General features: G+C 40.5%; 1 protein-coding gene across 1 annotated transcript in view; it reads left to right on the top strand.

The window, feature by feature from the left end:
* Nucleotides 1-174: 174 nt before the first annotated feature.
* DNAJC15 (DnaJ heat shock protein family (Hsp40) member C15) overlaps nt 175-25,992 on the top strand; it is a 72,216-nt gene continuing 46,398 nt past the window's right edge. The window contains exon 1 of the mRNA XM_043477810.1: nt 175-415. Coding sequence (XP_043333745.1) covers nt 311-415 — 105 coding nt within the window. The 5' untranslated portion in view covers nt 175-310. The remainder of the gene's footprint in view (nt 416-25,992) is intronic.

The raw sequence follows: 25,992 nt of genomic DNA on the forward strand, positions 1-25,992 counted from the left end.
CTGCACTATCTCCGAATCTCTCCTCTTGTGGCTCAACACCAGATCTAATATCAGATTGTAAGGATGCGGGGAGGAAGCTCCTCGGACTTTGCCTCCGGAGTCCCGATGCGGGCTTTAGGTCTGCAAATGGGAAACAAACGACTTGATGGCACAAGCTGGGTGCGAACGAGATGCCCTGGCGCCGCGGCTTCCAGCGACGAGGCGGGCGTGGCGTAGGTGAAACCCGCGAGCGCGTCCCGGCCTCACTAGTTTGTCCCTGCGGCCGCCCCGTAGGTAGCGCGGCGCTCCGAGGGCCCTGAACCGCGCCGCCATGGCTCCCCGGGTAGGCTTTGCGCCCGCCGGCGAGGGCCTGCGCTACGCCGGGTCCTTGCAGCACCCCGCCCAGCCGTCGGACGCCGACCTAGACCGCGGGCTGGTGAGTCTTTCCCGGCGCTGCCGCCGTTCTCCCGCTCCGAGCTGTCCGGGCCCGCCCGCTGGCGCCCCCCGGAGCCCCGCAGGCCCTGCCCGCGCCCCTCTGCGCCCCTTTACCCCCGAACCGCGGTCGTCCCGGGTGTTCATTCACCGTCTCTGGCCCACCCTCGTTCGTTCAGCATTCGTGCTGCTCTGTGCCCCGCGTCCACGAGTAGGCGTGTTGGGAGACTCTCTGGTCCCTCAAGGAGCTTCCCCTTTGGGGGAGACGGACCAGCACCAGGCAAGCAGTTGCTGTCTGATAACGAGCTGTGGGATGGATGCTCCCCTCACCTAGGAGGAGACCCCAGGCCAGTCTGTCGGGGCTAAAGGGTGAGCGGCCAGGGGAGGCTTCTTGGAGAGAGCGGTGTAACCGTCGGTGTGAAGCTAAGATCCGAAGATGGAGTAGCAGCAAACTCAGTGAGGAGGGAAGTGTGTCAGATGCCAGCAGTAGTACCTACAGAGTCGTAGCTCAGGGGACACAGGGCTCATGGCAAGGGGTCTCTTCAGGCTGCATTGTAGAGCTGGGAGAAGAAACTGGCCAGGATAAACGTACTGCGAGCCACACGTGTGTCTGTTCCTTTTTATTTTGGGTGGTCCGGGTCTTAGTTGTGGCACGTTGAGGCACGCGGGATTTTTAGTTGCAGCATGTGAACTCTTTAGTTGTGGAACGTGGGGTCTAGTCCCCTGACCAGGGATTGGGACCTGTGTCCCCTGCATTGGGAGCTCAGATTCTCAGCCACCGGACAACCTGGGAAGTTCACCACATACCTGTTCTTAGATTTTCCGTAGCCATATTAAAAGTGAGAAATTAAGTAGGTGGATTTAATTTTAACAATGTGTTTTTATTTAATCCTGTATGTCCACACTAATGTCTTGACGTGAAATCAAATAAACATTATTAATGAGATGTTTTACTTTTTGGGGAGGGGGGGTACTAAGTCTTTGAAATCCAGTGAAATTTACACTAACAGAATCTTTCAGTTTAGACACATTTCATGTACTCAGTTGCCACATGTATTTAGTGGCTACCTTATTGATCTGTGCTCTTCTGGTATGGTGGGGACCAGGACATGGAAGCTTCTGGTAAGCCACACATAAACAGGTAGACAATGCTGAGGACATTGGTACCATTTTGATGAGCTTTAGGGGAGAGACAGGTTTGGGCTACTATAAAGTTCTCTCAGGCTGTGTGTGAGAAGAATGGATTAATTGGAGAAAAATCTGGAAACTTGGCTCTTTTATCTCTTATTCATATCACATTCCATCCTAATCCCGCCCACAGTAATATGTCTTGCCCTTAGATAGGTAGCACTTATCCTTACTGTTGGTTGATTAATCACAGTCTTGTAACATCTTTTATGTTGCCCTGTCATTTTCCAGAGTTTCTTTGTTTCTTAAGAGCAGAGACTGGGTATTTTCTTCTCTGGTGGTGGTTTAGTTGATGAGTCATGTCCGACTCTTGCGATCCCATGGACTGTAGCCTGCCAGGCTCCTCTGTCCATGGGATTCTCCAGGCGAGAATAGTGGAGTGAGTTGCCATTTCCTTCTCCAGAGGATCTTCCCGACCCAGGAATTGAACCCTGGTCTCCTGCATTGCAGGTAGATTCTTTACTAACTGAGGGATTCTTTACCAACTGAGGGAAGCCCTTTTCTTCTAGTAAACACTCAATTTGTGCAGCTTCCCAGGTGGCACTAGTGGTAAAGAACCTGTTTGCCAATGCAGGGGATGCTAGAGACCAGTTAGATCCTTAGGTTGGGAAGACCCCCTGCAGGAGGGCATGGCAACCCACTCCAGTATTGTTGCCCGGAGAATCCCATGGACAGAGGAGCCTGGCAGGCTACAGTCCATAGGGTCGCAAAGAGTGAAGCAGCTTAGCACGTAGGAAGGAACACGCAACTAATTCTTATCTGGTTAACTGATACATTTCTGGAAGAGAGTCAGATGGGCTGGAAAGGTTTTAGAAAGCAATATGCTTTCATTCAACAGACATTTCTTGAGCACTGCTGGGTACCAACCAGGTATCATCCTTGGAATGAGTAAATGAACAAAACAGATAAAGGTTTGAAGTAGCAAACTCCTGAGTTCTTGCTGTGTCTGATTCATTCCACACCCAACCCTGTGAGCAAAGTCCTTTTCAGTTGTCACTTAAAGGAGGAGACAGAGACTCTGAAAGTGGTAACTCATCCGGAATACTTCACCTAATAAGTGGCAGGCCTAGGGTTCTGAGTCCTCATGCTCTCTGTTATTTATTTGGTTGTGCTGGGTTTTAGTTGTGATGAACAAACTCTTAGTTGTGGCATGAGGGACCTAGTTCCCTGACCGGGCATTGAACCAGGGCCCCCTACATTGGGAGCGTAAACTCTTAGTCACTGGACCATCAGGGAAGTCCCCTAACACTCTTTCTCCTGTGACTTGCTGACTCCTTAGAAATAAGGCTTGCTTTCTTTCTTTTTTTTTCATTATTCAACTTTAAAAAGAAAATTGTAGTTGATTTACAGTGTTGTGCTGGTTTCAGGTATATAGCAAAGTGATTCAGATATATATATATACACACACACACACACACATACAGATATATATATGTATTTAGATTCTTTCCCCTTATAGGTTATTACAAAATATTGATTATAGTTCCCAGAAATAAGCCTTTCAGAATGGAGTGTTCTGTCTGTGATGTAAAGCAGATAAGATATTAGGTTGGGTAGAGCTCATCTCTTTATGGAAAGTTGTAAAAATCTCAGTCCCGGACTGATTTGCAAGGCAATTGGAACCCTGTGGTATTTTGAAGATAGAAATAATATTGGTGATTTTTTTTTTTTTTTACATCTCCAGATACTTTTCTTTGGAAAAGGCAGTGTAGAGAATCTAGGCTGTCAGTGAGGAGACATCTTTAGTAGTCCAGGCACGTGAAGGCTAATGTGTAGGCCAGTGATTCTAAACCTTTCCAGCCCAGTGTCCCCTTTTTATAACAAATATGAAAGTCTCCTGTAATATCCTAAAGATTTATAGTCAATAAAAAATACCCATAAACATAATTTTTAAAAAGCAGTCTACTGCTGTAGTTGAAGCATAAAGGTGCAATAAGTATTTTATTAGAAAATGACATGTCTGCTATTTAAATATGTAAGTGCTCAAGTATGATTACATTAGAAGACACAGTGAAATACTGATCAGTTGCTGGCATATTGCACCAGTCCAAAGAAATCATTGTGATTGTGATGGCAAAAATCTGATTTCAGACACGTTACATTGGCAGTTCAAATACCATAAGTGCTATTGTCACTGACAAACTATAATTTCTCCCAAGTTGTGAACAATTTTTGGTTAAAAAGTGGAATCTTTCCTCAATTTAAATGATAGCTGCACTTCTGGAAAATTCAGTCTTCACTAACACAAACGTTATATGTAGTAAAGTCCTAGACTAAGATGGTCATACGCAGGCTTTTCACCTACTGGGTGTCCAGTGGAGTCTTTTTTAACTTTAAGGGATCCAGACAGTTTGTTGTCCAGTGATGTCTCATACATTTTAGGGCTGCTAGGATCAATAGTCCCCATCCATCAAATACCCTCCCTCCTCTCCCACTTTGGTGACAACCAAACATGTCCTCACAAATTTTCAGAAGGCCCCTAAGGGTCTTTTCTCTTCTGTAGGGAATCATTGGTGCAGGCAGTGACCAGAGATGAGATAGTAGATAAGAAAGTTGATAGTAGTAACCTTGGGGGAACTCAGAGGTGCTGAGAGTGATGGGCAGTTGACAATAGGTGGTGTGACAAAGAACAGATAACCTCTGTATAGGATGTATTCACTAATCTATTTTCTACTAATCTATTTTCTACTAAAATAGTAGAAAATAAAATGTTTGTCTAGGAATTGAAGACATTTTTCATATTTTTTAAAAGGATGCAACTTATTTTTTAAAGTTTTTGAAATGTGTATGTGTAGTCATATATAGTATATAGTTCTGTTTCAGATAAGCTTGCCTATAGGGATTAGGAATTCATGTTCACTAGCCTGTTTGAGAGATTGAAAAGATTAAAATATAGGCAGAAATACCTGTGTAGTACTTTGAATAAAATATTATCTTACAATTAAATATTTCATAATCAGAGGTCACAGTCAACTTTGTTTCAGCAAAGCTGCTTCTCATGGGCAAGTAGAAAAGAAACTAGAGTTTAGAGAAGAATATTAACAATTTTTGAAGCAGTTTGAACCATGCTCAGTTTGTATGACGTGGCAGGCTTTTAATTTTTAGTACTTTCCCAAAGAGCATACTTCTTAGTGTTATTGGGTTGGTGTAGCTAGCCTCCCACGTGGCTCAATGGTAAAGAATCTGCCTTCTAGTGCCAGAGCCACTAGGAGACGTGGGTTCGATCCCTCAGTCCCCTGGGTCCCCTGGATCAGGAAGATCCCCTGGAGGAGGAAATGACAGCCCACTCCAGTATTCTTGCCTGGAAAATCCCCTGGACAGAGGAGCCTGGTGGGCTACAGTCCATGGGGTTGCAAAGAATTGGACATGACATAGCGACTAAACAACAGCAGACTTTCCATGGTCACTGTTTAAATTGTATAAATATACCATTTTGATCTACAGGAGTCTTCATGAACTAACCCCTAAATAAACTGATTTACCCAGCCCCATTTTCCATTTTCTGTTCTGTACCCTGAGCTGTGACTTTACTTACTGTAGTTTTCTCCTCATCTGAAATTCTTTGCCTGACAAACTCCTTTTAATTTTTTAAGACTCAGGTTATTGATGTGGCACCTTGCCTGACTCGAGTCTCCTAGTAGAATAAAGTTGTTTCATCCTAAATACTTCCTTAGAAATTCATACAGTTTTTTATTAAATTATTCTTATATCAAAATTATTTATATATGTATAAGCACCTACATTGTGAAGTCTCAAGAGTAAGAACTTACATGCTTCTGTGATTGGCATTGCAGTTGACACATAGTAGTCACTTAATTGTTTATTTAAAGAACAGCTATTAACTTTTATTACTACTGAGTGGCTTTATAAATAAACAGGGATGTTTGGTTCCACATACTTTTTTAAAATTTTAGTTTATTTTTTGGCTGCACTAGATCTTGGTTGCTGCATGCAGGCTTTCTCTATTGTGGCGAGCGGGTTTCTCTGATTGCAGTGAGCTGGCTTCCCATTGCTGTGGCTTCTGTTGTCGCAGAGTGTGGGCTCTGGCGCATGGGCTCAGTTGCCCCATGGCACCGGTAATTGTACCAGGCCCAGGATCATGTCCCCTGCACTGGCAGGTGGCTTCCTAACCTCTGGGCCACCCAGGAAGTCCTTGGGTTCAGCATATTGATGCGTGTGTTCTTTTTTGTTGGATTTCTCCTTTATGTTAGTTTCTAAGGGAGAACAAGAGTCTGTATGTCTTGCTCACTACTCTTTTCCCCAGAATTTAGCACAAGTCCTGGCATAGATGCTAAATAAGTGTGTATTTATAAATAAGTGCTAAGTGAACTTTGAGAGAGTGACTGGTCTCCCATCTTTGCTTTCTCCATCACAACTACTTTTTTAAAAGCCGAATATTTTTTTTACTTTTTATTTCCCTCTGGTACAACTATTATCTATCTTGAACTTAAATGTTGCAGTCTCAGGATAGAAGTTTTAGCATTTTATAACACTTTCAGGCAGTTTATGTTTATCTAGAAGGTTATTTACTGCTTATGCTGTTTTGGAAGAATAAAATGCCTTAGGGACTTTGTAAACAATTTTTATGCTCCACCATCCCCCCTTGCCCACCAGAAGTAGCGGCTTTGCTGGAGTGTGCGGTTTTCCCTGTTCTCAGAAATCCTTTGATTCATGATAGTGGAACATTTAAAGTAATTTTTCTCGGGGTGTGTGTGTGTGTTTTTGGTGGATATCTGAAACTAGGTGATGATAACAGATACCTGACTTGTCTCACCTGTTGATTTGCTGGCATTATTTAAATAGTGCTTCTTCTCTTTGAAATGTGTCTTTTAAACTAAAATTAGATATTCTTTACAGGCAAAGACAGTTTTAAAGACCTTTATTCTCTCAGTTCTCATGTTACCAGGCACAGTTTCTGCTCTATAAATTTCTGCCTAATGATTAACAGGAATGAAACAACTAGATGAAAGAAAAGCAGAAGATTAGAGGACATAATTTTAGAGTATGATGAACTGACGGCTTTAAGGAATAAAAAAGACTATCATAAAAGAGATTCTCTATTATTTTTTTTTTTTTTCTCTATTATTTTTTTTAATGGTAAAGAGAGCATGTATTAAATGTTAAGTATAGTCAGAGTACACATATACTCTGACTTCTCTTGATGTTGCTTTTCAACCTTTTGGAATTGTATTGCTTGATGCTTCTGATAACATAGTCAGTCTCCAACTCTGTTTTTAAAGTCTGTCGATTTGCTTCCGTTTAATCATTCTTTTGTAACACCAAGTACGTGGTCGCTGTATGCTGGGTGTGTGGGGGAAGATGAGTGAGCCAGCATTGCCACCCTCAAGGATGGAGGGCAGCAAACCTCTTTTGTAAAAGGCTGACTAGTAGTTTCGGTTTGAGAACCTTATGGCCTCTGTCAGAGAATTTTAAGTAGAAGTTTTAGTAAGTGCCATGTTGTTAAGGACTTCCCTGGTGGCACAAACAGTAAAGAATCCACCTGCAGTGCTGGAGATCCGGATTCAGTCCCTGGGTGGGGAAGATCCCCTGGAGAAGGAAATGGCAACCCACTCGAGTATTCTTGCCCGGAGAATCCCATGGACAGAGGAGCCTGGTGGACTACAGTCCGTGGAATTGCAAGGAGTCGGACACAGCTGAGCGACTAACACTATGTTGTTGTTCAGTTGCTGAGTTGTGTCCGACTCTTTGCAGCCTCATGGACTGCAGCCCGCCGGGCTTCCCTGTCCTTCACTATCTCCCAGAGTTTGCTCAAACTCATGTCCATTGAGTCGATGATGCCATCCAATCATCTCACCCCTTCTCCTCTTGCCCTCAATTTCCCCCACTGTCAGGGTCTTTTCCGGTGAGCAGGCTCTTCGCATCAGGTGGCCAAGGTATTGGAGTTGATACCAAATTTGTTGATACCCAATTTTATATTCCCACTTGGCATAACTCTTTCATTCGTTTCTTCCATTTTAGAAAACTTGTGATATTCTACTGTTTGGAAACAGCTTAGAGTTGTTGACTACTTTACTCTCATTTTTAAGTGTCAGTGTAACTCTTTCTGGCACTGTTTATTGTCTATATGCTATCAATATGATAAAGTTTTTTTAACTGAGATTTTGTGAGGATTTGTCTCAGGTGCTTGTAGTATAAAATCAGTTTTGGCCAAAAAAAACAGTGTGACCATGTGGGATCTTCTAAAGTCTTTTCTTTATTAATAATCTTTATTAATATTATTAATAAACTTTTTTCTGAGTTTGTTTCTCCTTAAACAGTGCTTCCCAGTCTTTTCAACCTTTAATAAGGTGCAAATTTTCATACCTGTCTCCTGCCCCCATATATTAATAATATTTTTTTATTTTTGATCATTGAATATATACAATTGAGATAAAAATGCTAAGAATGTATTGAGTTCATGATATGCAAACAAATAGGGAGGAAATGAACTGACTCTTCAGTGAATTCTATTAATCAAACACTGTTATATTTTCCCACCTCTCATAATAACCAGTGAAGTTAGATAGTACTTTTTGTCATTTTACTCATAAGAATACTAAGGATCAAAGTGGTCAGTTAACTCTCTCAAGATCATAGAGCTACCAAGTGGCCAGACTAGGATATGAAACCAACCTTGACTTTAAAAGTCCTTGACTTTTTTACATTAGCATATTTTTTACTGTTTTTACTTTTTGTTGTACATATTTTTTACTATTTCATCATTTAGATAGCAGAAATTGATGAAATTCAATTCCAAAAAATGATATACATCCTTGGTTTAGCGGGTAATTTTTAGAGCCTTCAGAAGCTTCAAGATGTGTTTAAAAGTTCTTAAACTTCAAAACAGTTAATTTTATTTCACCTCAACTCACAACGCAAGATATAATAATAAATAATACTGTATAATGAAACTTAAGCTAAAAGCATTGCTACTTTAAGAAATTATGGCCTTAAACTAAAAGACCCTATTGTAAAGGAGTAAAAGTAGCTTTCAGAAAATGTTGATTTCACAAGCAAAAAGAATAAGCAAATTGCAAGGTGTTGCAGGTAAACCAAAAGAAGGAGTTTAAGGAATACTGGCCAGGGAATTCAAAGTGGGCATAATAAAAGGCTAAGAGTACACGACGGGAGGGGGCTAGCAGGAGATGCAGCGATCACTTTTACAGTCAGGGTAGGTATGAAATTAAGGGATTAATTTCTCAAGGATTAAAAGGGAGATACCAAAGATCAGGTGTATTTGTTTTTATTAAATAATTTGTTTTTAAAGTTTATTTTAAAGGAGACAGGTCACAGGGTTTTCTGACTAAAAAAGTTAGTTAGTATTAATAAACCCCTTGGCAACCACTCCAGTATTCTTGCCTAGAGAATCCCATGGATGGAGGAGCGTGGTGAGCTCTGGGCCATGGGGTCGCAAAGAGCTGGACACGACTGAAGCGACTTAGCACACACTGACTGGTGGGCTTTTCCCAAGATTTTTCTGTTGTAATAATCTTTATTTTTTTCCCCTATTTTAAAAGAAACAATTGTATAATATCATATAGGAGTTGAAATAGCTACCATTTATTGAAAGTTTACCTCATGTAAAAATATGAGGTGATGTACTATGTATGTCCTAATTCATAAAAACTCAGAACAACCTGAGGAGGTAGGTTATTATTAACCTCATTTTACAGATGAAGAAACGTTGTTATCTCTGGAGAAGGAAACGGCAGCCCACTCCAGTATTCTTACCAGGATAATCCCATGGACAGAGGAGCCTGGAGGGCTATAGTCCACGGAGTCTCAGAGAGTCCGACGTGACTGAGGATTGTGCACTCAACATGAAACGCTAGTGTAGAGGTTAAGTAATTGGGCCAGGGTTACATTGCTGACATGTAGTTCAGTTCAGTTCAGTCACTCAGTTGTGTCCAACTCTTTGTGACCCCATGAACCATAGCACACCAGGCCTCCCTGTCCATCACCAACTCCCGGAGTCCACCCAAACCCATGTCCATTGAGTCAGTGATGCCATCCAACCATCTCATCCTCTGTCATCCCCTTCTCCTCCTGCCCCCAATCTTTCCCAGCATCAAGGTCTTTTCAAATGAGTCAGCTCTTCGCATCAGGTGGCCAAAGTACTGGGGTTTCAGCTTCAGCATCAGTCATTCCAATGAACACCCAGGACTTATCTCCTTCAGGATGGACTGGTTGGATCTACTTGCAGTCCAAGGGACTCCCAAGAGTCTTCTCCAACACCACAGTTCAAAAGCATCAATTCTTCAACCCTCAGCTTTCTTTATAGTCCAACTCTCACATCCATACATGACCACTGGAAAAACCATAACCTTGACTAGATGGACCTTTGTTGGCAAAGTAATGTCTCTGCTTTTTAATATGCTGTCTAGGTTGGTCATAACTTTCCTTCCAAGGAGTAAGCTTCTTTTAATTTCACGGCTGCAGTCACCATCTGCAGTGATTTTGGAGCCCAGACAAATAAAGTCAGCCACTGTTTCCCCATCTATTTGCCATGAAGTGATGGGACCGGATGCCATGATCTTAGTTTTCTGAATGTTGAGGTTTACGCCAGCTTTTTCACTCTTCTCTTTCACTTTCATCAAGATGCTGTTTAGTTCTTCTTCACTTTCTGCCGTAAGGGTGGTGTCGTCTGCATATCTGAGGTTGTTGATAATTCTCCTGGCAATCTTGATTCCAGCTTGTGCTTCCTCCAGCCCAGCGTTTCTCATGATGTACTCTGCATATAAGTTAAATAAGCAGGGTGACGATATACAGCCTTGATGTACTCCTTTTTTCCTATTTGGAACCAGTCTGTTGTTCCACGTCTAGTTCTAACTGTTGCTTCCTGACCTGCATACAGATTTCTCAGGAGGCTGACATGTAGAGAGCAGTTCAAACCATATTTCTCTGAGTTGCAAAGTCTGTGATCCAAAGTCTTTGTTTCAGTGATAAAAGATAGGTAATAAGAATATATAACTACTGTTAAATGTTTTGGTTAATAGGATTCCATTTTATTTTTTCCTGGTATATATGCTGACCCTTCTGTCTTGTAACTTATTCTCTGCCATGGTCTGTAAACATTCCTCAATATATTATTTAATTGTGGGTGCAGATTTTGGACATGCCTTGGTTTATTTAACTATTCCTCTATTGTTGGGTATTCAAATTGTTTCCAGTTTTATGTATTATAAATAATGCAGTGATGCATATTCTTATGTAAAAGTTTTTATTCACCTTTTTGTTTTCTTAGCCTAATGACATGAATATGTTTAAGGCTATTGAGTCTTATGATGAAATTAACAGACTGTCGCAATTTGGATTTGCAGCATCAGTTTGAGAATGTTCATTGAACCACTCCCTTGACAACCCGTAAGGCTTTGAGTTATTAGCTAAATGGATGCCTCTCTTTATTAATGGCCTTTACACTGAAGTGTGACAGATTGCCACATGGCCCTTCCCGGAAGTTGAAGGAGGTACTGGTAATCCTACTTTCATACTTAACAAACTGGTTGGTTTTACTTTAAATGTAGGACTTTTGGACATACAACTTCTTGTTGAAGGATGAGGGAAGGTAACATTTTGTGGAGTGGGGGAGAGGAAATTATAAGGAATGGGGATATCAAGAACCAGTGCTAGGGTCTAGTTTGAGATTAGATAATTAAGTGACACTATTTTCTCTGGGTAGCTTATAAAACTACCCAGTAAGAGGTTGTGCAAGACTTCATAAGGCTTTTGTGAACGGGCACTAAGGTTAGATAGGGATGTTTCATTGAGTATGAGCTCACACTGTAAACATAATTGAATGATTTTTACAATCTATTAAAAGAGTGTGGAAGTAGTTTTAAATTGTTGCTTGAAGACCCAGGCTCTGTCTGGGATTAGGGCACCTGTTCCAGCCCCAAGGCAGACACTGATGATCGTTGCTACAGCTCAGACATGGCATGTGACTATCCAGGACCTCAGTTTCTTCCTGCATAAAAGGAAGGAAGCGGAGTGGGTTTTGACTAGGTATTTTCTGTTACTTCTTTGAACTCTAGAAATGCCAGCAAAACATTGGACATGTTAAGGAAACTGAAAATAAAACAAACTTTTCCAAAAAAAAAACAAACTTTTCTGTATAAAAGTATCGTGTCTGTTCCCAGGGAACCACATGCACTTCTGTTTGCGCCTCTCACAGGCCAGGTAGACACAGAGCGTTTCCAGAAAGAGACAATGAATCGATGGATTGGCAGATGTGTGTGATTGTGTGAGAGGAAGAGAGACAGGGGAGGCTCATTTGAAGGTGGGCTAAAATAGGTTAGAACTTCGTTTAGAATTTAGGAATAGTGTAGAACTCAACTCAGGAAGTTACTGGACAAAAGTAATCTAATGAAAGTACAGTAATAAAATGATACAGGATATCAATTGGCTAAAAAAAGTCCCCTTTCTCCAAATTTTAGAAAGTAGAATTAGGGAAACTCCTTAAACTTGAAAGAGTTAAATTTAGGGCCATTGAATAAAATAGCAGTAATGAACAAGTTAAACTAATTCCTGTATATGTGTGTGTGTATGTGTGTGAAAGTCACTCAGTCATGTCCAACTCTGTGTGACCCCACGGACTATAGTCCATGGAATTCTCCAGACCAGAATACTGGAGTAAGTAGCCTTTCCCTTCTCCAGTGGATCTTCCTGACCCAGGAATCGAACTGGGGTCTCCTGCATTGCAGGTGGATTCTTTGCAAGCTGAGCCACAAGGGAAGCCCAAGAATGCTGGAGTGGGTTGCCTACCCCTTCTCCAGCAGATCTTCCCGACCCAGGAATTGAACTGGGGTCTCCTGCATTGCAGGTAGATTCTTTACCAACTGAGCTATCAGGGAAGCCCTAAAACTAAATGAACCTTGAAGTGCCCAGAAGACCAAGCTCTTGAGAGTGGGTATATCTGAAGCTTCAGGCCAAAGAACTCCTCTCAGAAGTTTCCCTGATAGACTTGACACATCTAGTGTCAGGAGTCACAGAGCATGGATACAAAGCCTGCCTGAGTTCTTACTTCCTAGCGTGTCTTCCAAACACTGCAGTCATCTTTCGGTATCATTCTCATTTAATTTTTCTAATTTTTGAAAATCTTGTCCCTTTTTGGCCTGTCTGCTTAGGGTTATTATCTTGAGATGATTCCTGTTGTTAGATAGATGGATGTTGACCTTATATTTTACAAGTTGTCAGCTCTGATGTTTGAAATATTTCACAGGTTACTGGTATAATCTGTATTTAACATATTCTGTAGATACTTAACATATTCTGTAGATGACCCCTGCCCCCCAACACACATGTATATTCAGTTGCAAAGACCTAAGGTCATGGTGGGGCTTCTCAAGTGGCTCAGTGGTAAGGAATCCACTTGCCAAGCAAGAAACGTGGATTCGATTCCTGGGTCAAGAAGATTCCCCTGGAGAAGGAAATGGCATCCCACTCGAGTACTCTTGCTTGGGAAACCCCATGGACAGGGGAGCCTGATACGGTCAATGGGGTCGCATTAAGTCGGACATGACTTAATGACTAAACAGCAGCGGTAGCAGCAGCAAGGTCACAGTGAGTTGGGGCAGAATCTGAATCAAGATTCAGGTTTCCCAGCTTCTAACCTTTGTTCTCGCCTGTATCCTTCCCTTTCCTACGCTCGCCTGTATCCTGTCCCTCAGTTTTATCTTGACTCTTCTCAGAAGCCCTCTATGATACAGAAGCAGAGTACTTAGCAACTGGCCATCTGCCTAGGGGCCATCTACACCACATTCATCCATCCAGTCAGTTGACACTAACTTTTATTTAACCCATCATATATTCATTCTAGGAATACAAAGATGAGTAACGCTTGCTTCCTGCTCTCTGGAGGCTCACAGTTCAGTAAAGGAGACAAGTTATGAAGTTGTAGTCTGGGATCACAGTAAACAAATAAACTGGGATGTAGAGAGGTGGGAGTTTGAATAGAGGAGGGGCTTCAGCAGCCACTGGCATTGATTTCTTTCATATTTGGAAGTTTACTTGATCCTGCTGCCTATCTAGAGTAGTTCCTTTTTTTTTTTTGCTATTTAGTAACTGATATATATATCAGACATCCTGCTGTGTTAGTGGCTATGGTCACTAATACTATCTTTATGTGAGTAGTGGTGAAAAAATCTATTAAGTTCCAAAAGAGATTAGATACATTTATGAAGAGGTAAACAGTTTTTGATAACTCACATGTTTTGTTTTGAGCTTGTGAATCAGTTTGTAACCTTTGTGAGATGATCTTATTGATCTATATCTCTACCGCTAGTACAGTGCCTGCTTTGTAGTCGGCACCCAGATTAAATGTCTAAATAAATGTTGAATTAGTGAATAATGAATGAGTCAGGGGTTATGCCTAAAAGCATTATTTTCTGGTCCTGAAACACAGCAGAGATACGTATCATTCAGGGTTCTCCAAAGAAACAGGGCTAAGTAGTTTGTATTATTTCCAGGAATCACCTTACCTAGTTGTGGGGGCTGGCAAGTTTAAAATCTGTAGGGCAGGCCCACAGGGTGGAAACCTTCAGACGGCAGCTCATTCTTGAGGTAGAATTTCTACTTCCCCAGGGAAATCTCAGTTTTTCATCTTAAGGCCTTTCAACTGATTGGATGAGGCCCACTTACATGATCAAAGAAACCCCTTTCCTTAATAAAGTCAGCTGAATATAGATGTCAGCCCCATGTACAAAATCCAACATGCCATCACCTAGCTTGGGATTTAATGGCCTGACCTAGCCAAACTGACACATAAAATGAAGCATCACAGTATCCTTGGGTTTAAGAACTTGAAGCCAAATGTGCAGCCTGGTTTAGCAAACCTGGGATGAGCCCAGGGGCTCCTGATGCTCTGCAAGGCCACCAGGACTAGGTTGATACTAGTCACATTTAATGTGAGCAGAGAATACCTGCGTGTCTTATTAGGGACAAGGTCCGTATCCGTAGGTCACTGAATTAATGCACAACAGTACTTTCTCATCAGTTATAGCAGGGATTTAAGTTTGGAGAGCTTTTTGTCAGTTACATTAGAGAGTGGAGAAGTACTTTGCTTGGCTTGAGCCTAGAGTTTTGTGCTGTAGAAATTAATGCTTTCCTGTGGTTTAAAATAAATTAAGTGACTTTAACTTTGAGCAAGTAAGATGTCATTAGCATTGTTTTTTCTCTTTTTTACTTAGGTTAAGTTTTTCATTTCAATTAGTTAAAGAATTGGTGTTTTGAGTAAAGTGCAGGTGTATTTGTTTTTGGCAATGTAATGGTAAAGGCCAGGTAGATTAATGTAAATTGGTCCAATTTAGATATGAAAATCTGTGAAATTCATGTCAACTTGAAAATTTTAGGGAAGAATAATTGTAAAAAAAAAATTAAAATTCTCTTCCTAAATGTCTTTGTATCATGTCTGCACCTCTTTCTGGAATATAAATTCCTCTCCTCTCCTTTTGATCTGCATGTGCAATACCTCTCTTTCTCCAATTCTGCTGATTTGCCAGCAGTCTTTCTTATTTCTTCCCCTTTTTCTCCTTTCCACTTGCTGTTGTTTAAATTCAAAGAGCTTTCTTTGGAGAAATGGAACCAAGTAATGAGGCCATATAAAACACCGAGGTCAGCAGAAAGTGATTTGCTTGTGATTAACCCTTGAGAATTGAACCACTGCCAGACAACAAGGATGTAGTTTGAGACAACCTGCTCATTCTTCTTTTCCATTAGTAGATGAGACCCTTTCTTCCCCAGGTGTTAGGAATTCATGTACAGCTTTGCTCAGGTTTTATTTATCAAACTTGCTTTTTAGAAAAGCAAGACCAAAAGGGAGCTTGTGACAGCCCTTCCCTCTGCCTCAGTTCCTCCTACAGACTTTGCAGCAAAAGGCAACTCCATTCTTCCAGATGTTTAAGGCAATAACCTTGACATCTTTCCCCCAGCTTTATTAAGGTATAATTGGCAAGAAAAAACTGTGTATATGTATGGTTTACAACATGATGATTTCATAGACATAGACATTGTGAAGTGATTACCATAATTCAGGCTAATTAGCACATCTGTCATGTCCATCACATTGTTACTTTCTGTGTATATATGTGTGTGAGAACACTTAGGTTTACTCTCTCAGCAAGTTTCAAGTGTAAAACTTATTCGTCTAACAGGAGCTTTGACCCACATCACCCCATTTCACCCACTAATCACTGTTCTACTCTCTGCTTCTATGAATTTGACTTTTTTTAGATTCCACATATATATGTGAGGTCAGTCAGTAATTTGTCCTTCTGTGTCTGACTTTATTTCATTTTGTGTTATGGCTTCCCTCTCGGCTCAGACAGTAAAGAATCCACCTGCGATGCAGGAGACCCGGGTTTGATCCCTGAGTCAGGAAGATCCCCTGGAGAAGGGAATGGCTACCCACTCCAATATTCTTGCCTAGAGAATTCCATGGACAGAGAAGCCTGGTGAATTACAATCCATGGGATCACAAAGAGTTGAACACATCCTCCAGATTCATCCATGTTGTCACAAATGCTAGAATTTCCTTCTCTTGATGGGTGAATAATACTCCATTGTACATATATATCACATTTTCTTCATTCATCATCTTCTCTTTCCTTTATACCTCACATCCAGTCTCTCAACAAATCTTATTGGCTTTATCTTCAGAATATATCCAGAATCTGACTACTTCCCCCACCCCCAACTCCATCACTAATCACTTCAGTCCAAGATACCATTATCTCCTTCCTGAATTATTTTTAATGACTCCTAGCTCATTAGTGCCTCTGTCTTTGACATGTCTTTTCTCAACACGACAACTAATGACCATTTTAGAATTGTAAATATGAAGTCTCAGGCCTCTTAAAGCAGACATGGCTTATAGCACTCAGAAAAACTAAAGTCCTTATGTTGACGCTAAGGCCTGACATGATCTGCTCTCCATGTTGCTTCTCTGCCCTCATTTTCTGTTCCTTTTTCTCTCCTTTCTTCTCTGTGCGTGCTGGCCTCTTGAGTGTTCTTGAGCACAGCAGTTTATACACGCTTGCCTTAGGACCTTCAGATTTGTTGCCTCTGCCCACAATGGTTTCTCCTTAAATACTGACATGACTACACTTTCTTCCTGTTTTTCGCCACCCAAAAGTCACCTTTGTGAAGCTTCCTCTGTTCACTAATTTGTCGCTTTCATTGTATAAACACATGTAAATTTTCTGGTTGCTTAATTTTCTCCATTGCATGTACCACTTTCTGTGTATATTTTTCTGTTTTCTATTGTTTGTCTGTCTCTTTGAAATATTCAGAGATGGGAGGAAGCCTCCAAATGGCTATTTGAAAAAATGCCTGACTTTTTTTATTGGGAGTTTTGGTATTTCTCTTTGTTTAACAATTCAGTTACTCCTTATTTCTCTACATGGATATGTAAATTGTATTCGTTTAAATTTTTGTAATGAAATTTACCTGGCACAGACCCTTAATTTCATCTTCTTTGTCTTCTGTGAGACTTTTGGATATATTTACCTGGTCCAGGATATTTTGAAACATGATTATGTGTTAATTTCTTAATTAAATTTAACTATCATTTTGCATTATATTTTCCCATTTCAATCATAATTCCATTCACTAGCGGACACCAATACACAGAACAAATAATACAAGTTCCAAAAGGCATCTGGGTAGTGAGGATGTTGTGTAAGATCATTTTCATTCCTTTATATTAAAATTTTTGAGAAACTGTGTGTGTTGTGTGTGTATGCTCAGTTGTGTCCACCTCTGTGTGACCCCATGGACTGTAGCCTGCCAGGCTCCTCTGCCCTTGAAATTTCCCAGGCAAGAATAGTGGAGTGGGTTGCCATTTCCTACTCTAGGCTGTTCTCTCTGACCCAGGGATCAAACCCCTATCTCTTGTGTCTCCTGCATTGGCAAGTGGATTCTTCACCACTCGCCCTACCTGGGAAGCCCCTACTATGTACTAAGTACTTTGTTAGACTGGAAATCTAAAGAGATAAGCAGTCCCTACATCCAGAAGCTCACATTTTAGAAGGGGTTTAAAATAGGTAAATCACGGGAAAGGTTGGGGAAGGGATAGGTCGGGAGTTTGAGATAGGTATGTACAAACTGCTGTATTTAAAATAAAATGCTTTTCCATTAAATAAATAAAACGTATGTCTAATTCCAAAAATAGAGAAAGAAATAGGCAAACTATTATTATTAATGAAGAACGTGCTACGTACTGTAATAGAACTGCTAAGTATTTGGTTTACCAAAAGGTTCGTTTGGGTTTTTCTAGCAAACGGACCTTTTGGCCAACCCAGTACCATGGGGTCACTGAAATGTTTTACTTGAGTGAGGAGATGGGTGATGAAATCTTCACCTGGAGGTGACCTTAAAGCTGTTTGTTGAAAAATGAGCATGGATTTTCCAGGAGGACTGATCATAGAAGAACAGGAAGGATTAGGAGTAAAATGTGAGCGTGAAGAAAGGACTAACAGACATCTGCCATGTTTACACACTGCATTGGTTGTTCTTCATAATCTTTTCGAGCTTCCTGTGATGAATATATTAATATTCCCATTTTAGAGATGAGGAAATGGGCCTAGAGACTTCAGCTTAGGGTCCCAGATTTGGTAAAGATTGAGTTGAAATTAGAGCCCATACCTGATTAACTCTGAAGCCCATGGACTCTACATTCAAGGGTGAAGGGATGGAAGACTGAGGAAGGAAGTTCATGCTTGCTTCACAGATGAAACCTGAAAAAAAGTAACAGTAGTGGCAAAGAGCAATGGGGAATACGGTGAATCAAGGATGAGGGAGAGGGCGAAAGGCCAGTCAGCATCAGAAACCGTAGTTTTATAATGGTGCTCTTTAACATAGACTTAAGACTTTTCTCCAGCCAGATTTAGCAGTCTAGGCAAAGGATTCTTTGTGGTAACTCTCCAGCCATTTTGAAATCAATCAGCAATTTCATTGGGAATGTCCTGTTTGTTAATTTCTGCAGTGCTGTTATACATACACTTGGACATTTTAAAATCTAAAATATTCATGTGTTGTTTGCTTTTTGAGAAATATCTGAAGTTGTCATGAATTTTTAAAACTTTTAATTAAATACCGTTGGCCAATAACACATACGTTTGTTATGTGTATACATATCATCTTTGTTTTCCGTGGTGACCATGATGAGATTGTTAAAAACTGAGTTTCCAAATTTGGCATGAATAGAATTTTTCTGTTTTCCTTATATAGATCACTTTCCCAAAACAATGGCCTAGACCAGTTGTAAAAGAATTAGTTGGTAGAATTTTTAACTGACTGTAACTGATCTAAATTTATATATATATATATATATATATATACACCTTTTTTATAAAAAGATCAAGTTCTAAATACGTGCTAGCCTAATTTTATGTAGAAAAAAAAATGGATCTAAGAATTCATTTAGATCTTTTACCTGGAAAATGTTAGCTACTGTTCCAGCCGTCTGAATCTTCAAAGAAAATGTTTCAAAACTAAAACTTGCTGAAGGCAGTCTTGTGGATATTTAAAACAGCAATGAAAACACCTTGTGTGGAATCCACATTTACCATCTACTGTCTCCTACATATGTATGACACCTACGGCAGTTTTAGCTTAGGCCAGAGTACAGGTGTATACATATGTGTTCTTTTAAATCACACCACCTGATTTCTTTTCTTTTCAGCACATGTTCTAATTTTCCAAAGTCAAAGAAATAGGAACATTTCTCTAGTTCCTATAAAAACACAGGTGTAGCATGATGTCAGTCTGGTTGCATGAAAGCAGTTTTGGACATTTAACCTGGCTGTTGCCTAGTTGGTGGGAAATGACAGTACTGGTGTTACTAACACCATGCCTCATTCTCCATTTTGCTTTTAAATGGTCTTATCAACGTTGTTTTTGTTCTGTTACCAACAATTTAGTTTTAAAGCATCATTGTTTAAAAAACATTCAAAATAGAAATTGAAGCACTTCATTGTGCTTGACACTAAATCAAATATGGTGTTGTGTATATAAAAGAAATAAAATAGATCCTGTTAGCCTGATGGTACTATACTAAAGTTTAAATAAATGTGAAATAGCATAGTGATAAAGCAAATGTGAAATTTTTTCAACAGTAGTAGAGTAGAGAAGATGTTGATGGAATTCTCTATTATTTACAGTTATGCCAAATGAACCATAGGCTATTTCTTTTTTTAAGCCTCAGTATGCTTAGATGTAATTTTACTTTAAAAAATTTAAGGTCAGATACAGGTATGGTTGAGAGTTCTCTATGAACTACTTGCTTAGATGTCAGATAGACTCTCTTGTGCTTCCTACTTTCTGTATTTGCAGTCAGTTGGTTACTTTTTTCTGTTTGGGTCATTCATATATGTGAAGGGTTGGGAGAACTTATTGTTGTTTTGTTATTGTTGTTTAGTTGCTAAGTTGTGTCCGACTGTTTGCTTCCATGGACTGTAGCCTGCCAGGCTCCTCTGTCCATGGGATTTCCCAGGCAAGAATACTGGAGTGGCTTGCCATTTCCATCTCCAAAGGATTTTCTGGACCCAGGGGTCAAACTCCCATCTCCTGCTTGGCAGGCAGATTCTTTACTACTGAGCCACCTGGGAAGAGCTATCTAAATTCATGTCTGAAAAAAAAATTCCAGTGACTTTTTAGTGAATGAAAAACTGTTAGGCAGTAAATAAATATTCTTTTCTAGGAAACAAATGATATTCTTATTCTGGACCATTTGAGGTTCAGTTCAGTTCAGTCACTCAGTCGTGTCCAACTGTTTGCGACCCCATGAACCACAGCATGCCAGGCCTCTCTGTCCATCACTAACTCTCGGAGTCTACCCAAGCTCATGTCCATTGGTGATGCCATCCAACCATCTCATCCTCTGTTATCCCCTTCTCCTCCTGCCTTCAATCTTTTCCACCATCAGGGACTTTTCAAATGGGTCAGTTCTTCGTATCAGGTGGCCACAGTATTAAAGTTTCAGCTTCAGCATCAGTCCTTCCAGTGAATATTCAGGACTGATTTCCTTTAGGATGGACTGGTTGGATCGCCTTGCAGTCCAAGGGACTCCCAAGAGTCTTCTCCAACACCACAGTTCAAAGACATCAATTCTTCGGTGCTCAGCTTTCTTTATAGTCCAACTCTCACATCCATACTTGTCTACTGGAAAAACATAGCCTTGACTAGACGGAGCTTTGTTGGCAAAGTAATGTCTCTGCTTTTTAATATGCTGTCTAGGTTGGTCATAACTTTCCTTCCAAGGAGTAAGCATATTTTAATTTCATGGCTGCAGTCACTATCTGCAGTGATTTTGGAGTCCAGAAAAATAAAGTCAGCCACTGTTTCCACTGTTTTCCCATCTATTTGCCATAAAGTGATGGGACCGGATGTCATGATCTTTGTTTTCTGAATGCTGAGTTTTAAGCCAACTTTTTCACTCTCCTCTTTCACTTTCATCAAGAGGCTTTTTAGTTCCTCTTCACTTTCTGCCATAAGGGTGGTATCATCGGCATATCTGAGGTTATTGATATTTCTCCCAGCAATCTTGATTCCAGCTTGTGCTTCTTCCAGCCCAGCATTTCTCATAATGTATACTCTGCATATGAGTTAAATAAGCAGGGTGACAATATACAGCCTTGAGGTTAAAGCTTTCTTATTTGCTTATCTCTAACAGTCTTAGTATTTCCATAGGAAACTTTATGAGGAAGACCTTTATTCTTATTTTAGATTACAAAATCTGATAGTATAGGTTACATGATATTTTTTAAAATTTCAAGTTGAGTTCAACTTCCAGATAATTTTTGTTATCAATTGTTTGTGCTCAAAAGGTATAAACTATTTTACTATCAAATTAATTGAAAATACAGTTAAAAGAGATAAATCAGATACACTCCCCTTCCAATAAGGAATTTTAATTCCAATAAGAAATGAGTTTTTGATTAGCTATGCTAATACTTTGTCCATTTTCAATGTGGATAAGTAGGGCTTGATTGCCTAGTTTTGGGTCATTTATTGAACATCTTTATTTGCTCCAGTGATCTACCTAATTTGTGTTTGTTTTTGTTGTTTTTAAAGGTGTCAAGACCTCATGTTTATTTTTCTGTAAGATTAGTCTTTAGAAATAAAGATTAATTCTGACTCTTATGTTTATCTTTCTATAAAGTTAGTCTTAAATAGAGATTCTGACATCAGCATAATTTGTCTTATTGTACTATTGTTGAATGAATAAGAAATGAAATATAAATGACAAGACTTCATATATGCTATAGGAGTTGAAAGTAAATTTGATCTTGATTTCAGTGAGCATTTGTTTATTTTTTATAGAGGTTCTCGTGTTGGGATTTGTGAACTGAAGGACTTTAAGGGAAACTCATGGATTCCCTCGTATTATGTACCAAAAAATTGTGCTGTGTATGTATTTGTGCTTTTCTGGGAGTGATGATTCATAGATTTTATCAGGTTTTTTAAAGGCTCTTGGTATCTAGAAAAGCTTACAGAGACAGAACACATTAGAAAAGCTTACAGAGACAGAACACATTAGAAAAGCTTACAGAGACAGAACACATACCTAAGCTTACACTGGTGAAATAAATGTAATAAGGTTAAAGATCTTGCCCATGAGTGTCCGGGAGTCTCCAGCGGAGGCGTGGGTCGGCTGTGGCCTGCTGCAAGGTTGGGGGCACTGAGTGTAGCAGTGCATGCACGGGATCTTTTGAAGGAGGCCGCCATTATCTTCATTATCTCCACCAGAGTTTGGCCTCAGGTCAAATAACAGGGAGGGAACAAAGCCCCGCCCATCAATAGAAAGTTGGACTAAAGATTTGCTGAGCAGGGCCCCGCCCATCAGAACAAGACCCAGTTCCCCCTCAGTCAGTCTCTCCCATCAGGAAGCTTCCATAAGTCTCTTATCCTTCTCCATCAGAGGGCAGACGGACTGAAAACCACAATCACGGAAAACTAATCAGTCTGATCACATGGACCTCAGCCTTGTCTAACTCAGTGAAACCATGAGCCATGCCCTGTAGGGCCACCTAAGACAGATGGGTCATGGTGGAGAGTTCTGACAAAACGTGATCCACTGGAGAAGGCAATGGCAAACCACTTCAGTGTTCTTGCCTTGAGAAACCCAGGAACAGTATGAAAAGGCAAAAAGATAGGACACTGAAAGAGGAACTCCCCAGGTTGGTAGGTGCCCAGTATGCTACTGGAGATCAGTGGAGAAATAACTCAAGAAAAAATGAAGAGATGGAGCCAAAGGAAAAACAGTGCCCAACTGCTGATGTGACTGGTGATGGAAGTAAAGTCCAATGCTATGAAGAACAATACTACATAGGAACCTGGAATGTTAGGTCCATGAATCAAGGTAAATTGGAGGTGGTCAAACAGGAGATGGCAAGGGTGAACATTGACATTTTAGGAATCGGTGAACTAAAGTGGACTGGCATGGGTGAATTTAACTCAGATGACCATTATATCTACTACCGTGGTCAAGAATCCCTTAGAAGAAATGGGGGTAGCCCTCATAGTCAACAAAAGAGTCCAAAATGCAGTACTTGGATGCAATCTCAAAACTGGCAGAATTATCTCTGTTCATTTCCAAGGCAAACCATTCAATATCACCGTAATCCAAGCCTATGCCCTGACCAGTAATGTTGAAGAAGCTGAAGCTGAATGGTTCTATGAAGATCTACAAGACCTGCTAGAACTAACTCCCAGAAAAGATGTCCTTTTCATTATAGGGGACTGGAATGCAAAAGTAGGAAGTCAAGAAACACCTAGAGCAACAGGCAAATTTGACCTTGGAGTACAGAATGAAGCAGGGCAAAGGCTAATAGAGTTTTGCCAAGAGAACTCACTTGTCATAGAAAACCTATTCCAACAACACAGAAGACGATTCTACACATGGACATCATCAGATGGTCAATACTGAAATCAGGCTGATTATATGCTTTGCAGCCAGAGATGGAGAAGCTCTATACAGTCAGCAAAAACAAGACCAGGAGCTGACTATGGCTCAGATCATAAACTCCTTATTGCCAAATTCAGACTTAAGTAGAAGAAAGTAGGGAAAACTACTAAACCATTCAGGTATGACCTAAATCAAATCCGTTACACAGTGGAAATGAGAAATAGATTCAAGGGATTAAATCTCATAGACAGAGTGCCTGAAGAACTATGGATGGAGGTTCATGATATTGTACAGGAGCAGGGATCAAGACCATCCCCAAGAAAAGGAAATGCAAAAAGGCAAAATGGCTGTCTGAGGAGGCCTTACAAATAGCTGTGAAAAGAAGGGAAGTGAAAGGCAAAGGAGAAAAGGAAAGAAATACTCATTTGAATGCAGAGTTACAAAGAATAGCAAGGAGAGATAAGAAGGCCTTTCTCAGTGATCAGTGCAAAGAAATAGAGGAAAGCAACAGAAGGGGAAAGACTAGAGATCTCTTAGAGATACCAAGTGATCATTTCATGCAAAGATGGGTTTGATAAAGGACAGAAATGGTATGGACCTAATAGAAGCAGAACATATTAAGAAGAGGCGGCAAGAATACACAGAAGAACTCTACAAAAAAGGTCTTCACAACCCAGATCATCATCACAATGGTGTGATCACTCACCTAGAGCCAGACATCCTGGAATGCGAAGTCAAGTGGGACATAGGAAGCATCAGTACAAACATAGCTAGTGGAGGTGATGGAATTCCAGTTGAGCTATTTAAATCTTAAAAGCTGATGCTGTGAAAGTGCTGCACTCAATATGTCAGCAAATTTGGAAAACTCAGCAGTGGCCACAGGACTGGAAAAGTTCAGTTTTCGTTCCAGTCCCAAAGGCAATGCCAAAGAATGCTCACACTACTGCACAATTGCACTCATCTCACACTAGCTAGCAAAGTAATGCTCAAAATTCTCCAAGCCAGGTGTCAACAATACGTGAACCATGAACTTCCAGATGTTCAAGCTGGATTTTGAAAAGGCAGAGGAACCAGAGATCAAATTGCCAACATCCATTGGATCATCAAAGAAGCAAGAGAGTTCCAGAAAAACATCTATATCTGCTTTATCGACTACACCAAAGCCTATGACTGTGTGGATCACAGTAGACTGTGGAAAATTCTGAAAGAGATGGGAATACCAGACTACCTGACCTGCTTCTTGAGAAATCTGGTTTCAGGTCAGGAAGCAACAGTTAGAACTGGACTTGGAACAACAGACTGGTTCCAAACAGGGAAAGGAGTACGTCAAGGCTGTATATTGTCACCCTGCTTATTTAACTTACATGTAGAGTACATCATGAGAAACACTGGGCTGGGAGAAGCACAAGCTAGAATCAAGATTGCTGGGAGAAATATCAATAAGCTCAGATATGCAGATAACACCACCCTTATGGCAGAAAGTGAAGAAGAACTAAAGAGCGTCTTGATGAAAGTGACAGAGGAGAGTGAAAAAGTTGGCTTAAAGCTCAACATTCAGAAAACTAAAATCATGACATCCGGTCCCATCACTTCATAGCAAATAGATGGGGAAACAGTGGCTGACTTTATTTTTGGGGGCTCCAAAATCACTGCAGATGGTGATTGCAGCCATGAAATTAAAATATGCTTACTCCTTGGAAGACAAGTTATGACCAACCTAGACAGCATATTAAAAAGCAGAGACATTACTTTGCCATTAAGTCCATCTAGTCAAAGCTGTGGTTTTTCCTGTAGTCATGTATGGATGTGAGAGTTGGCCAATAAAGAAAGCTGAGTGCCAAAGAATTGATGCCTTTGAACTGTGGTGTTGGAGAAGACTCTTGAGCATCCCTTCTACTGCAAGGAGATCCAACCAGTCTGTCGTAATGGAAATTAGTCATGAATATTCACTGGAAGGACTGATGTTGAAGCTGAAGCTCTTAATACTTTGGCCACCTGATGTGAAGAACTTACTCAGCTGCAAAGACCCTGATGCTAGGAAAGATTGAAGGTGGGAAGAGAAGGGGACTACAGAGGCTGAGATGGTTGGATGGCATCACCGACTCAATGGACATGAGTCTGAATAAACTCCGCGAGTTGTTGATGGACAGGGAAGCCTGGCGTGCAGCAGTTCATGGGGTCGCAAAGAGTCAGACACAACTGAGCGACTGAATTGAACTGAACTAAACAGAAGTTTAAAGATAAAGACCGTTGGGAGGTTAGTTAGCATTAGCATTGGAGGCTCACCATGTTCAGCATATACCCATTTGATACAAGCCTTTTCCTTATATGCTGCATCTCTTAGGCATAATATAGTGACTCATGTATACTCATGCTTGTGCCAGTGAGGAAACTGGTAGTAATGGGTGGGTTTTGGGGACTTAGTTTAATGAAGGGACTATTTGCAGAGTTGTGGGCATAGTTTAAGGTAAACAAGAAAGGATGATGAATCA

Source organism: Cervus canadensis, chromosome 9 (genome assembly GCF_019320065.1).
Source record: "Cervus canadensis isolate Bull #8, Minnesota chromosome 9, ASM1932006v1, whole genome shotgun sequence".
Classification (NCBI taxonomy): Eukaryota; Metazoa; Chordata; class Mammalia; order Artiodactyla; family Cervidae; genus Cervus; species Cervus canadensis.